This window comes from Capsicum annuum, chromosome 11 (genome assembly GCF_002878395.1).
Source record: "Capsicum annuum cultivar UCD-10X-F1 chromosome 11, UCD10Xv1.1, whole genome shotgun sequence".
NCBI classification, from domain to species: Eukaryota; Viridiplantae; Streptophyta; class Magnoliopsida; order Solanales; family Solanaceae; genus Capsicum; species Capsicum annuum.
The window spans coordinates 8,002,635-8,021,599 of NC_061121.1; the positions used below are offsets into that span (position 1 = coordinate 8,002,635).

An 18,965-nucleotide genomic window follows, 5' to 3' on the forward strand; every position below is an offset into this window, starting at 1 on the left:
TGCAATTACTTTTAAAAGGTTGGTATTTATGTTATTTATACTAAATAAAATACTAGTTGCTTGGTCTCTAAGCTTTCTTTAGCTCTCGATAGAGTCCGAGCGCTTATTGCCTTTTGAGTTAATATTATTAGTTTCTCCTAATCGTTTATTGCCCTGACTGCTAACAAATCAAACCCCAAGCAAGATTGAATCATAACGCGTGCTCTTAACTCGCCTACAAATTCAATTGTACGAAATCCATGCTAAACAATACTTGTACTAGAAAAACACATGAGGTTGTTCCTCAATCATATAACTTTATAATATTTTTATATAGTTTTAAATTTTTTTTGACCCACTAATATGGACTACACACACTATTGTACATGAAAATACAACCAAAGCGAACAGTACGTGTCATGGGCTTCTAATAAATGATCCATTGGATTATATTGTATACGCTTTTCAAATGGCTGAACTATTCAACATCTAGTTGTAAAGATTTAATAGCAGCCATTCTCCAATCAACTCAATATACAACTAAGTTGCACTCATTCTGCCAATCCCAGCATCTCCAAGAAGAGCCAAAACCTCACTTTGAAGAGGTAACATTGGCTGGCTGCTACAAATCTGAGATAATGGAAAAACAAGGGATGAGAAACATTCTAAAACCTTAAAACCTTAGAACATAAGAATAATATGATTCGAAAATGAACACCAACGCGCACGGTCAGAATCAAAGAGAAGAACAATCAAAGTTTTGGCTCATTTTGCCGCCTCCGCACATCATGGTGGATGGAGTATTGTTGTCCATCACTCCACACATTTTATTTTGTTGGAGTGCATCCAAAAGTTCAGTACATGGTCAACAAACTCAACCATGGACGATACCAAGTCTCGCACATTCAAAGTATTAAACTACAAACGCTAATTTAAGAGACAGCGGCTAATAAGGCGTGTTTCTTACAGATCTTCAATCATCTCTTACATGCACATACCATCAAGCTTTGCCTACAAATACAATGATGCTGTTATTAAATAGCCAAGATGTTGCGATCCTTTTATTCTCCTTTCCACGTTTTCAGTTCCAGGTTAGGGGCAGTACGAATATTTTCACAAATGTTAAAACTATTTCCCTCTGAATTAAATAAACAGGAAGTTTAAAAAAAAAGTGCAGCCTGGTGATCTTTGTTGTCTGTGTCAAAGATCACCAGACAACTATCTTGTTTTGTTTCCTTCTACCTCTTCAATGGCAGGGTGAAGGGGATTGGTAAGGAGGAAGGAGGTTTATACATATTCAAAAGTGAATGGGGATGCAGATAGAGGTCAGATACCTCAGAGCTTAGCTGCAAGCGTTTCATTAGAAGAGTACAGTCTATGGCATAGAAGACTAGGACATCCTTCATCTCAAACTCTTAAATGCTTAGGACTATCTCATAATAATGATGACACTCACTGCCTTGATAAATAAATGTCCAGTTTGCTAGCTAAGAAAACTAGACTACCATTTTCTCTCAGTGACTCTAAAACATCTGCATGTTTTGATCTTGTACATATGGACCTGTGGGGCCCTTATAAGATTCCGACATTTGATAACAAATACTATTTCTTGACAGTAGATGACTATAGTAGATATAAATGGATTCATTTGCCGCAACTTAAATCTGAAACAACTGTTGCAATTAAAGATTTTTTCTCTTTGATCAAAACTCAATTTGGTGCTTCTGTCAAAGTAGGAAGATCCGACAATGGGGTATTCTACTGCTCAGAAGGGCTATTTACTCATGGAGATTGCTACTAACAAGTTTTTTGTTAGTAGAGATGTGGTATTTCAAGAGAACAGTTTCCTTTTTGCACAATCACAATGCACTTCTATCAACACAGAGTCCACAAGCCTACCTATTGAAGTTGATGATCCTTTAGAAATTAACCCATCTGCAGAGGTCAGAGGATGTAGAATTTCCAAGCATTGATGTAGATGTTCAGCCTTCTGCAATACAGTCCACATCACAGAACACTGCAACGTCGGGTGACCAAGATGCAGATCCTTGCACCTCTATCCCCACTTTCATCTTCTCCTGAAATATGCTCTCCAAGAACAACATCTAGAGTGTCCAAGCAGCCTGTTTGGCTGAAAGATTATGCAATTTCTAAGGATGGTAAGAACTGCAGATATTCATTGGCAAATTACCTCTCCTATGATAAAACTACAAAGTCATATCATAGCTACTTGAGTAAATTTTCCACCTTGATTGAACCACATACTTTTAGACAAGCTGCAACAGATTCAAGATGGGTTGAGGCCATGAAACAAGAAATTCAAGCACTTGAAGATAATAAGACTTGGGAGGTGGTGCCTTTACCACCTGAAAAGAACACTGAGGGATCCACGTGGGTTTATAAGATCAAATATTAAGCTAATGAAAAGGTAGAGAGGTTCAAAGCTAGGTTAGTGACAAAAGGTTATAGTTAATAAGAAGGTTTGGACATTATGATAATTGATACCTTTTGCTCCAGTTGCTTAGATAGTTACAGTTAGAAGTGTTATTGTTTTAGTAGCTTCCAAAGGTTGGTTTCTATATCAGATGGATGTCAACAATGTTTTTTTACAAGGTGATCTTGATGAAGAAGTTTACATGGAGATGCCAGAAGGTTACAAACAGCAAGGAGACACAAGAGTGTGCAGGTTGTTGAAGTCATTATATGGTCTTAAACAGGCTTACAGACAATGGAACCTGAAACTCACTGATGCCTTGCTAAATGTTGGCTTTGTCCAGAGTCTACATGACTATTCCTTGTTTACATTGAAGAAACAAGAAGACATAGTGATAATTTTAGAATATATTGATGATTTGCTCATTATAGCAGCAGTTCTTCATTGATCTCTGATGCTAAAGAAGTTCTGCACAAGCAATTTAAGTTGAAGGACTTAGATGAGCTTAAGTACTTCTTAGGCATTGAGGTGTTAAGATCCACCACACGAGTTATTTTGAATCAGAGAAAATATATTTTGGAGCTTATTTCAGAAATAGGTCTTAATGGTGCTAAGTCTGCTCTTACTACTTTGGAATCTAATCTCAAACTGACTACAGTGGAATTTGATCATGCCAATGGTTGTCTTGAAGAAGCAGTTTTGACTGATGTTACCTTTTATCCGAGGCTTGTTGGTAAGTTGACGTATGACACCATTACCAGACCTGAAATTAGCATTATTGTTTAAACTCTCAGTCAGTTCATGCAACTTCCCAAAAGATCCCATTGGGAGGCTGCTACTAGAGTGGGTAGACACCTTAAGGGTATTGTTGGTCAAAGCATTTGGTTGAAGGCTCAACCTGCAGAAACTCTTTCCTGTTGGTGTAATTCAGATTGGGCAGCTTGCCCTAACACTAGGAGGTCTGTTACTGGTTATATAGTCTAGTTTGGGGACTCCTTCATCTCCTGTAAGTACAAGAAGCAGCTGACAGTGTCTAGAAGCTCAACTGAAGCCGAGTATAGAAGCATGACTTCAGTAGTGGCAAAGGTGACCTGGTTGGTTGGTCTATTCAAGGATTTGAATGTGCATCTTACTCAACCTATCAAGGTATTCAGTGATAGTAGATCAGCTTTTCAAGTTGCTGCAAATCCTGTGTTCCATGAATGAATTATACACCCAGAAATTGATTCTCACTTTATTAGAGACAAAATCAAGTCTGGTTTAGTTGAGACTCTTTATGTTCAAACTCATGATCAAGTGGCTGATTTGCTTACTAAGAGCCTGTGTCAACCTTAACATCTGATGGACAAGCTTGGTGTGCTTAATGTTCTGCACCATTCAGCTTGAGGGGGAGTATTAGAAGCTGCATTGACAGATGATGAATAGCGCAAATTAAGTAGCTTTTTTTACTGTTTAATCTCAGTTTCTGCTTTTACTATGCAAGTGGATGCTTAGTTGATTAGTTGATTAGAGTGAGCTGGTGCTGAGCTATATGTTGGTTGAGTAGGTTAGTGTGTGCAAGTTTATAGTCTATAAATAGTGCGCTGTCTAGATATTTTGTACAGTTTTCAGAAATGCAATAAAACAATTCCATTTTTCCCTTTCTCTGCACATTGCTCTGCTTTGCCCTTGAGCTCATCAATGGTGGATGAAACTCATCAATGATAGATTGAGCTTCCATATTCAAATTTTCTCAAATACAATGATGCTGTTATTAAATAGCGAAGATGTTGTGATCCTTTTATTTTCCTTCCCACATTTTCAATTCCAGGTTAAGGGCAGTACAAATATTTTCACAAATGTTAAACTATTTCCCTCTGAATTAAATAAACAGGAAGTTAAAAAAAAAAGTGCAGCCTGGTGCACTAAGCTTCCGCTATGCGCAGGGTCCGGGGAAGGACCCGACCACAAGGTCTATTGTACACAGCCTCACCGTACGTTTCTGCAAGGAGTTGTTTCCAAGGCTTGAACCCGTGACCTCCTGGTCACATGGCAACAATTTTACCAGTTACTCCAAGGCTCCCTCTTTCAACAGGAAGTCTTACATATAATAAGGCAAGCAGAACTGCGACAACTTTGTGACTAACAATTTTTACCTGAACTAAAAGTGCAAAGAAATTAAAGATGTGCAACAATTCAAGGCAGGCACATTAGAGGACTTGTAAGCAAAAGGAGGACAGTGAACCTGAAATAAACTACAGTTTGCTTCCATGTCCGCTACCGGAAAAGCCTTGGCACTGTTTTCTTGGGAATCTTGCCTTCAAGTTTTAGCCTTCTATATGCTTCTCTTATGTGACATGGCCTGATAGGTCCTGTATCTTTTCTCTCTGCCATCACCATTTTAGCTGCAAAATGAATTGTCAGATGATTGAACACGTGATTACTTGGACAAAGTAAATGCAGTATAGGCCCTTCAACTTTCCTTAACCGAGGACATTTCCACCTTGAAACACTACGATTGGCACCGCTACCCCTTCTATTAACTGAACTTCAACATAGCAAAAGCACTATTCAGGTATTAACATATCTTCACTGCATAGGCAGACCGGAAGTTGGTTAAACATAATTCACTGAGGTTTACGAAAAATTCTGTCTATCAGTCTTATGGAAAAGGGAGAGGAGAAGAAGGGAAAGAGGGTAACAGAGTCGGAGACTACTTGGAACAAAGGAGCAGAACTGCTTGGGCTGACGCTGAGGCAGGAGAGTCATTCTATTTTTCTTGCTTAAAATTCCTTGTTTTCCCTAGTTGTAGCGTCAAGCTTCCTAAACCAGTCAGACACATCAAATACAATTTCAGACACGTAGGCAGCTGCTTAATTAGCATAGGACTCTTCCATTACCATGTGATTTGCCAGTACATAGAAGACATTTTAAGCAAGACAGTCTCATCAAACGCAATTTCAGACACGTTGCCAGGTGCTTAATTAGCATAGAACTCTTCCATTACCATGTGATGTGTGGGTACATAGAAGACATTTTAGTGCCACTCTTTGTTACTATAAAGGGGGTAAAGTGTTGCAAGCAAATTTTAACCAGCGACGTGCTTAGTAATGGACGGTATAAGGGATCTTAGGCTTTTAATTCCTAATTGCTGCAAATTGATCAGAAATTGATGACAAAGTTTGGCAAAATATTTCGGAGCTGTGCACTAGAGTCTAAGAAAAGAAGCTAAATAAACTCATTCCAAAAACAATTCATCCTCATTATTTCCAAATAAAGGATACAAGATTTGCTTCATCAATTATCTTATATAAAGTTGATCTGTCTACGGACCTGTTTCAATAAGCTCACCGACAAACATTTTTGCTATCCCAGACACCACAATTGTCATAGGAATAGATATCTTTGCACTTCCTGTGATGCTGGTCAGCAACTGCATCGACAACATAGACGAAGAGTCAGGACAGAAATTAGATTATGCACAACAAATTATCAGACCGGAAAAGCAAACATCTCAATGGCCCAGAGGCTTGCACAAGGCCATCATATATTCATAAAGATTTGGATTCACTCGCAATTATCTGACAATTACATGCCTATTGAGAAAACAAATTCTGGCACTACATGTGTTTAATGCAAGACAAAAGACATTGCTTCAATGGCCAATGTTAAGGATTGGTCAAATATCATGTACAAGGCCATCTCAACAAACAAATGATATCAAATCATGCATGGAGAAGTATAAGACAGGACAAAGTAAACATCTGCACAAGGTCACAATAAGAGAGCAAAATTACTCTACCCAACGTGTATTTTCAACAATTTGCTATCATGTTGGTGAGGGCCTGGGCAAGGTGGACCATATTTGATTAGAAATCCCCATTAGAGGATCAGCTGACAGATAAATGAATTTCTGCCCATTTCCTCAGTGTAACCTTTTTTGTCCAACTCCATTCCCCAGCTCAAGCAAACAAAAGGTAACACACACATGAATAAGGCAACAAACACACAAACAAGCTACGGTAGCGGGGAAATCCTGGCAGCTCAGTTGGTTGGCTACCTGAACTTTCACCTTGTTGGTGAGGGTTCGATTCCCCGCGTTGTAATATCCTTCCCCTACCCCCCAATTCTTTTTTTTTTTTAAAAGAATAAAAAAAAAGCTACGGTAGAGGAGAAACAACTCTAACATCATCTATTCTGATTTGCATATAATAATACAAATCATATTCAGAGCAAAACGGGGTAGGGGTGGGGGTTAAAAAGCTGATAAATCGGGAAGATGGCAAAACATACCCGTTTCATGTTGGATTTCTGAAATCCAGATCTCCTAAAAGATTCATATCTACTCATTTGCTCATCTGTAAATTGGGATAAGATGGACCTGAAAGAGAAAAGACAACAAAATGAACCTAATACCTATTGGTATGACAATAAATAATAGATTTACCCATCTGTAGTAGCTGTGGGGTATAGTCACTGCCTCTGCACAAAACTTCTAACTAGATCTAGCTCAAATGCAAAGCTAAATCTTTTAACTTAACAGGAGATGCCACTCAGGTGAGGCTACACAACCATCGGTTTTTCCTAGAGTCCAATTATTGTCTGGATAAGGTTAGTCGAAGCTGCATGTGAGACAACAACAACATAGCCAGTGTTCCCACGAGTGGGGACTGGGAAACCATAGGTCACATGCCAAATGCCAAAATACTTAAGAGAAGCATAATGCATGAATTATGGCGATAGTCCCTCTTAGAGCGAGTGGTACCTTCCATGTATCACAATATATATTATGCCTCTAAACGTTAGCCCATATTACATAATGAATAAATCCAATATTTATTCTAGGTCCATAATTTAGTGACATTTCTCAAATAAAACTGAACATGCACACAATTACAAACACCGGAAATATCATATAAAATAGAGTTTCACAAACATTCGTTGTTACAACAAAATTTTACATAGTGGAACTAAGTACCATTGTGACTATATGATCCTTGAATTTTTGCAGTGGCATGCCTTTGGTTAAAGGATCAGCTAACATCACTGTAGTGCTAACGTGTTCAATGACCACTTTCTTATTTTTAACACGTTCTCTTATGAGTACACAGCCTTACCCCTACCATGAGAAGGTAGAGAGACTATTTCCGCTAGACCCTCGGCTCAAGGAAAACAATTTTGGTGCATGTTCCCCATCCCTTAAGAGGGAAATACTGCCGGTCACATAGCAGCCACCAGGTATAAGAGAAGAATACAATGGATTTTTCAAATTTTCTAGTGGAAGAAGGAGATCCAGTTAACGAAAAGTCTAGGCTGCAGAAATTCAAGCATCTAAAAGTCCATCTATAACTAATGTTATTACATACCGGAGGCTCTAAGTTGTGAATGACATCTAAAATCCCAACCTTTACTTCTCATTGCTTCATAATTGTTTTCTAAGTTTTTCTTCCTTTCGGGCTGAAAGCAACCATCACCTCATAACTCTTATTGAAACAAGAAACATTTCAGGAATATTTTGAAAATGTAAGTTGATGCGGAGAAAGTTGATGTCTTTTTGTGCTTTCACTTATTTTGAAGGAACGAAAAATAGATCGCAAACAGAGTTTGATAACATAGAGTTACAAGTACAAGATTTCGAAGCCAAAATGTCTACCTCCTTCCTTGTATGTGTAGATACACTATTATTACTAGCTACAGAACTAATGAATATAGGAGAGAGAAATTTTCTAAACTGAAGCACACATAACAAGGAGGTGCAGAGGGTCTATCATAAACAAACTCTCTACCTTCACAAGGTAGGGGTAAGGTTGCGTACAAACCACCTTCCCAAGACCCCAATTGTGGGATACACTGGGTATGTTGTTGTTTGTATGACAAGGAGGTGCAGAAGAAATACTTCAACATAACAGGTATACATTCAACTGCAATGTATTATTCCCATTTTATTGGCATCACTATATGGCTACTTCTCCATATTGCCTTCACTTAACGATACTCATACAAATTTCAATTTATTATTTAACAGCTACAAATGTTTCCTACTGATATTTAACTGCAGTCTATCAACCAAGATGTTTTTTATCTGTTCATGGATCTCAATAGAAGCATCAACCTGCTGGTTATATATACATATTTTTGGTACAAAATGATAAGAGCAGATATCCCGAGGGAACGCAACATACAGACGTTTATGAATGAACAATGAAGAGAATACAGGTGAGAGGAAGTGATCCAAATTATAAGGAAAAGAGTTATCCTTGTATGCAAAATGATTAGTAGGCAGGTCCAACAAGCCAGAAAAGCTATCAGGGAACAGGATGATACCATACAATCTTGATAATTCTCTATGTTGATTATTGCCTCACTTTCTGCAGTAAAAGTAGGAGTAGTTGCTGGACATTATCCAGTTTTTTAGCCATGTTCTCAACTTAGTTTAGTTGCTGTTTTTTAGGTGTTAATGGTTCAGTTTTTTTAGGATGTACTGATCATGGAATCATGTGCAAGTAGTTGCTTAATTATAGGATTTGGTTGTTGCAATTTTTTCTATTTAAACACAATTTCAGTTTAATGAAAATCATATCTTTCCAGCAACAAATACTCCTCTCTCTTTCTTTCTTTGTTTTCACTTCAAAGAGTTGAAGTTAACCTTACAAATCCAACAAATTGGTATCAAGAGCTCTCTTCTTGAGGGAGCTGCATTTGAGGGAAACATATCTTTCTCTTCTTGTTTTTTTTTTTTATGGATTCAGAGACTCCTTTCACTGCACTAGCACCACCAGTCTTCAAAGGTGAAGGCTATCATGTCTGGGCAGCAAGAATGGAGGCACACATGGAGGCAAACAATCTGTGGGAAACTGTAGAGGAGGACTATGAAGTTCCTCCCTTGCCTGAAATCCAACCATGGCGCAGATTAGGAATCACAAGGAAAGAAAACAAGAAAATCAAAGGCTAGAGCAACGTTATTCGCTGCAGTCTCATCTGAAATCTTTGTCAGGATTATGACACTGAAATCAGCTTTTGAGGTCTGGAATTTCTTAAAGAAAGAATATGAAGGAGATGAACGGATCAAAGGTATGCGTACTCTTAACGTGATCCGAGAATTTGAACTTCAGAAGATGCAGGATTCAGAGACAATTAAAGAGTATTCTGATAGATTACTCAACATTGCCAACAATGTAAGATTACTTGGCTCTGAATTTCCTGATTCTAGATTGGTTCAAAAAATTCTCGTAACAGTCCCCGAAAGGTTTGAAACAACTACTTCCTCGCTAGAAAATTCTAAGGATTTGTCACAGATTAGTTTGGCAGAACTATTGAATGCTTTGCAGGCACAAGAATAGAGAAGACTAATAAGGTCTGAAAGATCTGTTGATGGTGCACTACCTGCAAAATTTCAATCAAACCAGGGAGACAAAGAAAGGAAGAAGCAGAACAAGAAGGAAAACTCAAGTTCTCATTCTCCTGGGATCAACAGGGGAATGAAACGTGATTTTCCTACTTACAAGCATTGTGGGAAGAAGGGTCATCCACCGTTCAAATGCTGGAGAAGGCCAAACCGTGTGAGAAATGTCAGTAGATGGGACATCATCAGAAGGTTTGCAAAAACACTCAGCAAACTAATGAATGCTGCACAGGTAGCAAATCAGGAAAATGAAGAGCAACTCTTTGTAGCGACATGTTTGGCAACTAGCTGCTCGAGTGACAAGTGGATTATTGACAGCGGTTGCACAAACCACATGACATTTGATCGTGATCTCTTCAAGGAGTTGGATACTGCAATAATTTCCAAAGTACAAGTTGGTAATGGAGACTACATTCCTGCCGAAGGCAAAGGTACTGTGGAAATGAAATGCTCCTCAGGTACAAAACAAATCAAAAATGTGTTTTTTGTACCTAATATTAGTCATAGTTTGTTAAGTGTCGGGCAGATGCTTGAGAATGGTTTCAAACTTCTCTTTGAAACCAATTACTGTCAAATCAAGGATGAAGATGGCAGAAACTTATTCAAGGTAATGATGAAGGGAAGGTGCTTTACATTGGATCTTTTAGATCATGAGCAAAAAGTTTATTCTGCAACTAAAATCAATGCACAAGTTTGGCACAAAAGAGTCGGACATTTCAACCATGCTGCGGTAATAAACTCACAAAAGAAAGATCTGGTTCGAGGGCTACCTAATCTTGAAACCGAAATTTCAGATTGCAAAACATGCCAATTTGGCAAGCAAGCAAGGCTTCCTTTCAAAAAAGCAACCTGGAGAGCCACTGAAAAGTTAAAATTAATCCACACAGATCTGGCTTGTCCTCACCGAACTCCGTCACTCAAAGGGAGTACGTATTACATAGTTTTCATTGATGACTATACGAGAATGTATTGGATTTATTTTCTCAGGTTCAAGTTAGAGGTTGCCACTATTTTTTGGAAATTCAAGCAGTGGATTGAAACTCAAAGTGGCTGTAAGATTCAATCATTAAGGTCCGACAACGGCAAGGAGTACACATCTGATCAATTCAATACATTTTTTGAAGAAGCTGGAATTGAACACCAACTCATTGCTCCATATACTCCACAGCAAAATGGAGTTAGTGAGAGGAAGAATCGTACCATAATGGAGATGGCTCGATGCTTGTTGCATGAGAAGTGTTTGTCAAAAGAATATCGGGCAGAAGCTGCTCATACATCAGTCTTTCTACTCAACAGGCTTCCAACAAAAGCATTAGAAGGAAAGACACCATTTGAAATCTGGTATGGTTATACACCTTTAAATAATCTCAAAGTGTTTAGATGTTTGTGCTTTACTTATGTGCCACAGAGTAAAAGAGATAAGCTTGATAAAAAGGTGGAAGATGGAATATTTGTGGGTTATAACCTTGTTTCAAAGGCTTACAGAGTTTTCCAACCTCATACAAGGAAAATTCTTGTAAGTAGAGATGTTCATTTCATGGAGGAAGAAAAAGGAACTGGGAAGAAGCAGAACCGGTGCTATTTCCAGATCAAAGTAAAATACCACAGCTGAAACAAGATGAATTGGTGGATGATATTCCGGTGAGAGGCACAAGATCACTCTCTGATATCTATCAGAGATGCAACATGGTTGTTCTCGAGCCAACAGATTTTTGCGAAGCAGAAAAAGATCCAAAATGGAGAGCTGCAATAAAGGAAGAACTCACCATGATTGAGAAGAACCAGACTTGGAAACTTGTGAAAAGACCTCAAGATAGGAAAGTCATAGGAGTGAAGTGGATTTTCAGAACCAAGCTGAACGCAAATGGCTCTATCAACAAGCACAAAGCCAGACTTGTTGTAAAGGGGTATGCTCAAATTTTGGTATTGATTTTTCTGATACATTTGCTCCTGTTGCTAGATTAGAAACCATCAGATTGTTGTTGGCTATAGCTGCACAAAATGGTTGGAAAGTATTTCAGCTAGACGTTAAATCAACATTCTTGAATGGCTATCTTGAGGAGGAAATTTACGTCGAGCAACCTGAAGGGTTTGCAATCAAAGGGCATGAAGATGATGTGTATCAGCTCAAAAAAGCTTTGTATGGACTAAAGTAGGCGCCCAGAGCTTGGCACAGCAGGATTGATGAACATTTGGTGCAGTTGGGTTTTAGAAAAAGCCTCAACGAAGCTACTCTCTACATTAAAGGTGATGAAACAAATCTTATTGTTATTTTACTATATGTAGATGACCTGCTGGTTACAGGAAGCAATCATAGCTTGTTTAGAAATTTAAAGAAGATATGCAGCATACTTTCGAGATGACAGACTTGGGAGAAATGGTTTATTTTCTAGGAATGGAAATCAAGCAAAAGCAAAATGAAGTTTCCATCTGTCAAAAGAAGTATGCAAGAGACATCTTGAAAAAATTTAGGATGGAAAATTGCAAAGAAACAACTACTCCGATGTGTCAAAAGGAGAAGTTGAGCAAAAATGATGAAGCTGAAAAAGTGGATGAGACTCTTTACAGAAGTATGGTTGGATGTCTCATGTATCTTACAGCAACTAGACCCGACATTTTATATGTTGTAAGTCTTCAATCTAAATTCACTAATTGTGCAACTAACACTCATTTTAGAGCAGCGAAAAGGGAAGATATGTTAAGGGAACATTGAATGTTAGAATCAAGTTTAATGCAAATCAGAAGCACGTGTTGCAGGGGTATTCTGATAGTGATTGGGGTGGTTCTTCTGAAGACATGAAGAGCACTTCTAGTTATTGTTTTAGTCTTGGTTCAGGCGTATTTTCTTGGTGCTTTAAAAAGCAAGAAATTGTTGCACAGTCGACGGCTTAAGCTGAGTTCATTGCAGCAACAGCTGCTGCAAATCAAGCCTTATGGCTTAGAAAAGTGCTACTTGATCTGAATTTAAAGCAAGAGAAGTGCACAGAGGTGTTTGTAGATAATCAAGCAGCTATTGCTATCTCAAATAATCCTGTTTTTCATGCGAAAACCAAGCATTTCAATATCAAATTATATGCAGAAACAAGGATCGATTGGGTTAAAGTACTGCAAGACGGATCTTCAACTGGCAGATATGTTTACCAAAGCCTTGCCAAAGAGCAGATTTAAATTTCTCAGAGAAAGACTTGAAATTTGCAGCAACTGAAGCAAGGAGGAGTGTTGATTATTGCCTCACTTTCTGCAGTAAAAGTAGGAGTAGTTGTTGGACATTATCCAGCTTTTTAGCCATGTTCTCAACTTAGTTTAGTTGTTGTTTTTTAGGTGTTAATGGTTCAATTTTTTTAGGATGTACTGATCATGGAATCATGTGCAAGTAATTGCTTAATTATAGGATTTGGTTGTTGCAATTTTTTCTATTTAAGCACAATTTCAGTTTAATGAAAATCATATCTTTCCATCAACAAATACTCCTCTCTCTTTCTTTCTTTGTTTTCACTTCAAAGAGTTTAAGTTAACCTTACAACTCCAACACTCTATGAAAAAATCCTTAAAAACAAAAAGGAGTTCGAGAAATTTCAACACATAAATTGGCAAAACTTACTGCATCTTCGCCAGTTTGTCAGGATCACTACTTGATGAGAGTTTTCCTAGCTGCACGTCCATGTTTTCTTCCTCTTCCTCCTCATCTTCCTCTTTGGGCTTGCTAATTGGACCAGCAGTACCAACAGCGACTGGTGTAGCTTTAGATGTTGAAGGTTGTTCTCGAGAATCAGTATTAACATCGCCACCTCCATGCACTTCAACACCAACTGCACCTTGGTCTTGGCCTTCATTCTCTTCATCGCCACCAGGGGATTCAGGGGGTGAGTCATCCGGCTCCTCAAAAGCAGCTTCAAAAGGATCCTTAGATCGCTTCATGGAATTTGCTGCACCAGAATGTGAGATTCAAGTGAAAATTTGAACTAAACACCATGCTTATCATTCATCCATTTTCATTGAGATATACCAACTTCCAACCAGTGTTGTCAAAGGTGCGGTTAAGCCCTAAAGAAAGGCTCAAAACATGTTGAGCGCTTCTCCTCACTTAATATGTGCTTAAGTGTCATCATCAATGTTCTAAGGCATACTTTTCCTTGCCAATGAGCCTCTTCTGAAGAGGCCACAAAAAACAATTGATATTTCACATTGTCGTACTCTTTTTCAGTTATTCATATATTTGTCATTCATGCTTAAAATTATTAATCTTGGATTAAAGCCCATGCTTTATTTGCGTTTTGCCGTTAAAACCCCAAAAGGTTATAGCTTTTTTTGCGCTTTTTGCTTTTGATGACACTGCTTCCAACACAAATGTTGGTGTGATACTGACCAGATTGATTTGGACCTCACAAAATGGCCAGACTCTCAACTGAACTGATGAAGCTCAGATTGTCAGGTCAAATGATCAATTGCAAGGATGAAGAAGCTTAAAGAAACATTGTTGCATTTTGGATTAGAAGCGACACCATCCATTACATTTCTAGATTAAGAAAAAAATGATGTTGGAGTAGTAAACAAAAGCAGGTAGTCAACTAATCATGAGAAACACACGAAATACTGCACTATTTCAAGTGAGACCCAACAGGTAAAGCAGTTGCCTACTTGCCTTGTTAGATTTTTGTTATATAACTGCAGTTGTTTCCCCGTTAGGTTTTCATCGACGAAGCAATGGATTCTAATGACACTGAAAAAGATATCCTCTCTCTTCTTTTTCACAATCCGATAAAATCCCTGAGCCGTGTGTGTGGTAGATAATGGACTCGCCCCTCTACCCTTACCACTTAAATACCAGGCTTTGTAGCTAAAGGGTTTGAACATGTGACGTACACCTAACCCACATATCACTCAATGCTCTTACCACTAGACCAAGCCCTCTGGGGCAATACGATATCTTCTCTATACATCCTAAGTCACAAAACTAAGACTATAAGGGGTCGTTTGGTACGATGGATAAAGGATAATAATTTTTGAACAAAATGTAGGATTATTTTATCCCGCAGTTGGTTAGAGGTATTAGTTAGTGGCCGGATAAGTTATCCCATATATATGGTGGAATAACTTTGTCTATCCCGCATCCCCCATACCAAATAACTTCTAAAGGTTCAAGATTTGCATGTACGAACCTATATACATTGCGAAACTAAGGTGTTAACAGCTGTAGCATGAAATAGGCCACAGAAAGGGAAAGATTTGCAGCTGATTTCAATCACAGTCACAGGAATAATTCAAGCAGACGTATACTAATCAAGAATGTCGAAATGGATACATGATACCTGTTGCTGGTAAGAGATAATAGGTACCTCGTTGAATTAGTCGAGGCGTGCCCAAGCTGGTCCGGACACCACAGTAACTAAAAAAAGACTGTCAAAATGAAATGCATCAACACCCAATTATTCAATATAAGCCCTGCGGCCTAGATATCAATGAAGTAGGTCGAGAACCATGGCGTCTCATATTCAAATCCCCGCTATAACAAAAAAAATACTAGGTGATTTCTTCCTATTTATCTTATATACTCCGATGGACAGGTAATCTAGTACTAATTGCTAGAAGAGGTACGGGCTGGTAGTATCATGTGAAATTAGTCAAGGTGCATGCAAGTTATTCATCCTAATATTAAGCATCTAAAAAATGAGTCGAGAACTACAGGTGTAAAATTTAAACTTCAACACAAATAAAAAATATTAGTGGAGGTGCATACAAGTGGGCTCGGACACATCAAGGTTAATAAAAAAAAAATTATATGGACAGTAGTAATGTAGAAAGAGGAAAAACCCAAATCCAATATATGGAAAATCAGAAAATACCTTGATTAAGCAAATAATGTAATTCTGAATCCTCACCAAAGATGATTCCAGACGGGCGACCCGGTTGATCTGAAGAATTTTAACGGGTCATGGGTCGTTTCATGGGTCGGGTCGAGCGGGGTCGGATCTAGTTTGGTTAGGTTCATAAATGTTATTATACATAAATAAATAAATGAAGAGCTAAATTTAGTACTCCCTCCGTTCAACTTTACTTCTCCACTTTCTTATTGATGCTAGAGGTGCATGGCTCGTGTCAGCATGATCTAACACTATAAACAACTTTTAGCACTAATATTCGATATTGATGAGATACAAACATAAATGTACATTGATTTAAAATGATAATTTTTAAAATAATAACTATTTAATGGTACTCGCTAAGGAGTGAGGTTTTATAAGATAGTTTTTTTCCACATGATAAAAAAGTGTAATGTGTCATGTAGTCGGGTTCTTTTAATTATTTGATGATAAGATTGAGACATGTTACAAAATATAGAAAAGATGTAGAACTAATATTCATAGGATTATTTCATATAAAAACTGGAACAAAAGATACTTCAATTAACAATAAAGTCTTGGATCATCTTCTCAAAGATGATTACAGTTGAAACAGCTGCAACAAACATGTCATAAACGCATATTTTTCTTGTTATATCAACAACAACAACAACAACAAACCCAGTGTATTCCCACCTTTTCTTGTTATATCAAATACTATTAATTTTCTAATACATAAATAACTTATAATAATTAATTAGGGGTGATATAGTAAAATCACGGCGCAACTCTTGAAGTAGTCATGTCAAAACCAATGTTTTAATTAAATATTATAAATTTTTTAATACATAAATGACTTATAATAATTAATTAGAGATGATACAGTTAAATCACGGTTGAAGGAGGTCAAATTAATTTAATACATCAAGATTTAATTTATCATTTTATGTCTATTTTATTTTTTTTAAATATGATTAAATTTTTAACACTTAGATAACTCATAATAATTAATTATAAGAGATATTTAGCAAAATTGTGGTTGAAGCAGCTGCAACAGAAATGTCATCTATTTTTTAATTAAATATTATTAATTTTTTAATACATAAATGACTTATAATGATTAATTAGGATGATATAGTAAAATCATGATTAAAGCAGTTGAAACAAACGTAATAAATATCTATTTTTTAATTAAATATTATTAATTATATTATATAAATGATTTACAATAATTAATTAGGGGTAATATAGTAAAAAAATTATTAATTCTAATATATAAATGACTTATAATAATTAATTTAGGGTAATATAGAAAATTACGGAGCAATTAGGGATAATATAGGAAGACATGTCATCTATTTTTTTAATTAAATATTATTAATTTTTTATGTAATTAATTAAGGGTAATATAGTAAAAAAACATTATTAATTCTAATATATAAATGACTTATAATAATTAATTTAGAGTAATATAGTAAATCATGGAGCAATTAGGGATAATATAGGCAGACATGTCATCTATTCTTTTAATTAAATATTATTTTTTTTTTAATACATAAATAGCTCATAATAATTAATTAGGGATGATATAGTAAAATCACGGTTAAAGCAACTGAAACAAACGTCATAAATATCTATTTTTTATTTAACTATTATTTATTTTAATATATAAATGACCTATAATAATTAATTAGGGGTAATATAATAAAAAATAATATTAATTTTAATATATAAATAACTTATAATAATTAATTAGGGGTAATATAACAAATCACTGAACAATTATGGTAATATAGTAAATGACGAAGCAACTGATTATTTTATAAAATATTATTATTTTTTATTATATAAATGACTTATAATAATTAATTAGGGATGATATATAGTAAAATTAAGGTTAAAGCAGCTGAAACAAACGTCATAAATATCTATTTTTTAATTTATTATTAATTCTAATATATAAATGAACTTATAATAACTAATTAAGGGTAATATAGTAAAAAAATGTTATTAATTCTAATATATAAATGACTTATAATAATTAATTAGGGATAATATAATAAATCACGAAGCAATTAGGGGTTATATAGGCAGATATGTCATCCATATTTTTTAATTAAATATTTTTTATTTTTTAATATATAAATGACTTATAATAATTAATTAGGGATGATATAGTAAAATCACGGTTAAAGCAACTGAAACAAACGCCATAAATATCTATTTTTTATTTAAATATTATTTATTTTAATATATAAATGACCTATAATAATTAATTAGGGGTAATATAATAAAAAATATTATTAATTCTAATATATAAATAACTTATAATAATTAATTAGGGGTAATTTAAATGAAGCACTGGTAGAAACCATAGAGAGACATGTCATCAATTTTTTTAATTAAATATTTTAAATTTTTTAATACATAAATGACTTATAATAATTAATTGGGAATGATATAGTAAAATCACGGTTAAAGCAGCTGAAACAAACATCATAAATATCTATTTTTTAATTAAATAATATTAATCCTAATATATAAATGACTTATAATAATTAATTAGGGGTAATTTAATAAACAAATATTATTAATTCTAATATATAAATGACTTATAATAATTAATTAGCGGTAATATAATAAATTACGGAGCAATTAGAGATAATATAGTAAATGATAAAGAAGCTAATTTTTTCAATTAAATATTATTAATTTTTTAAAACATAAATGACTTATAATAATTAATCAGAGATTATATAGTAAAATCATAATTAAAGCAGCTGAAACAAACATCATAAATATCTATTTTTTAATTAAATATTATTAATCTAATATATAAATGATTTATAATAATTAATTAGGGTAATAAAGTAAATAAATATTATTAATTTTAATATATAAATGACTTATAAAAATTAATTAAGGGTGATATAATAAATCATATAGCAATTAGGGGTAATATAGGCAGACGTGACATCTATTTTTTAATACATAAATGACTTATAATAATTAATTAGGGATGATATAGTAAAATCACGATAAAGCAGCTGAAACAAACGTTATAAATATGTTTTTTTAATTAAATATTATTAATTCTAATATATAAATAACCTATAATAATTAATTAGGGGTAATATAACAAAAAAAATATTATTAATATGTAAATAAATTATAATAATTAATTATGGTTAATATAGTAAATCATAGAATAATTAGGGGTAGTAAAGTAATTGATGTAGCACTGGCCAAAAAATATGATTAAATTTTTAACACTTAGATAACTCATAATAATTAATTATAAGCTATATTTAGCAAAATTATGGTTGAAACA

General features: G+C 35.1%; 1 protein-coding gene across 13 annotated transcripts; it reads right to left on the bottom strand.

Annotated features, from left to right (window-relative positions):
- Positions 1-276: 276 nt before the first annotated feature.
- Positions 277-15,902, bottom strand: LOC107847818 (transcription initiation factor TFIID subunit 11). Of its 13 annotated transcripts, none has more exons than XR_007047127.1 (8): positions 15,638-15,794; positions 13,396-13,720; positions 6,686-6,773; positions 5,726-5,825; positions 4,638-4,797; positions 2,171-2,255; positions 1,879-2,102; positions 277-609 (listed from the first exon to the last, which is right to left on the bottom strand). XR_007047127.1 is itself a non-coding variant. In XM_047399447.1 (7 exons), the coding sequence occupies exons 3-6, from the start codon at positions 13,710-13,712 to the stop codon at positions 4,670-4,672; spliced, it is 633 nt and encodes a 210-aa protein (XP_047255403.1). In that variant the 5' UTR covers positions 13,713-13,720; positions 15,131-15,191; positions 15,638-15,788; the 3' UTR covers positions 277-609; positions 4,638-4,669. The 13 variants fall into 13 exon arrangements, 7 of the variants coding, with proteins under 7 accessions (XP_047255403.1, XP_047255402.1, XP_047255399.1 ...); XR_007047125.1 differs by lacking the exon at positions 2,171-2,255 and adding an exon at positions 15,131-15,191 and having other exon boundaries at positions 1,879-2,110; positions 15,638-15,788; XR_007047124.1 differs by lacking the exon at positions 2,171-2,255 and having other exon boundaries at positions 1,879-2,110.
- Positions 15,903-18,965: the final 3,063 nt, after the last annotated feature.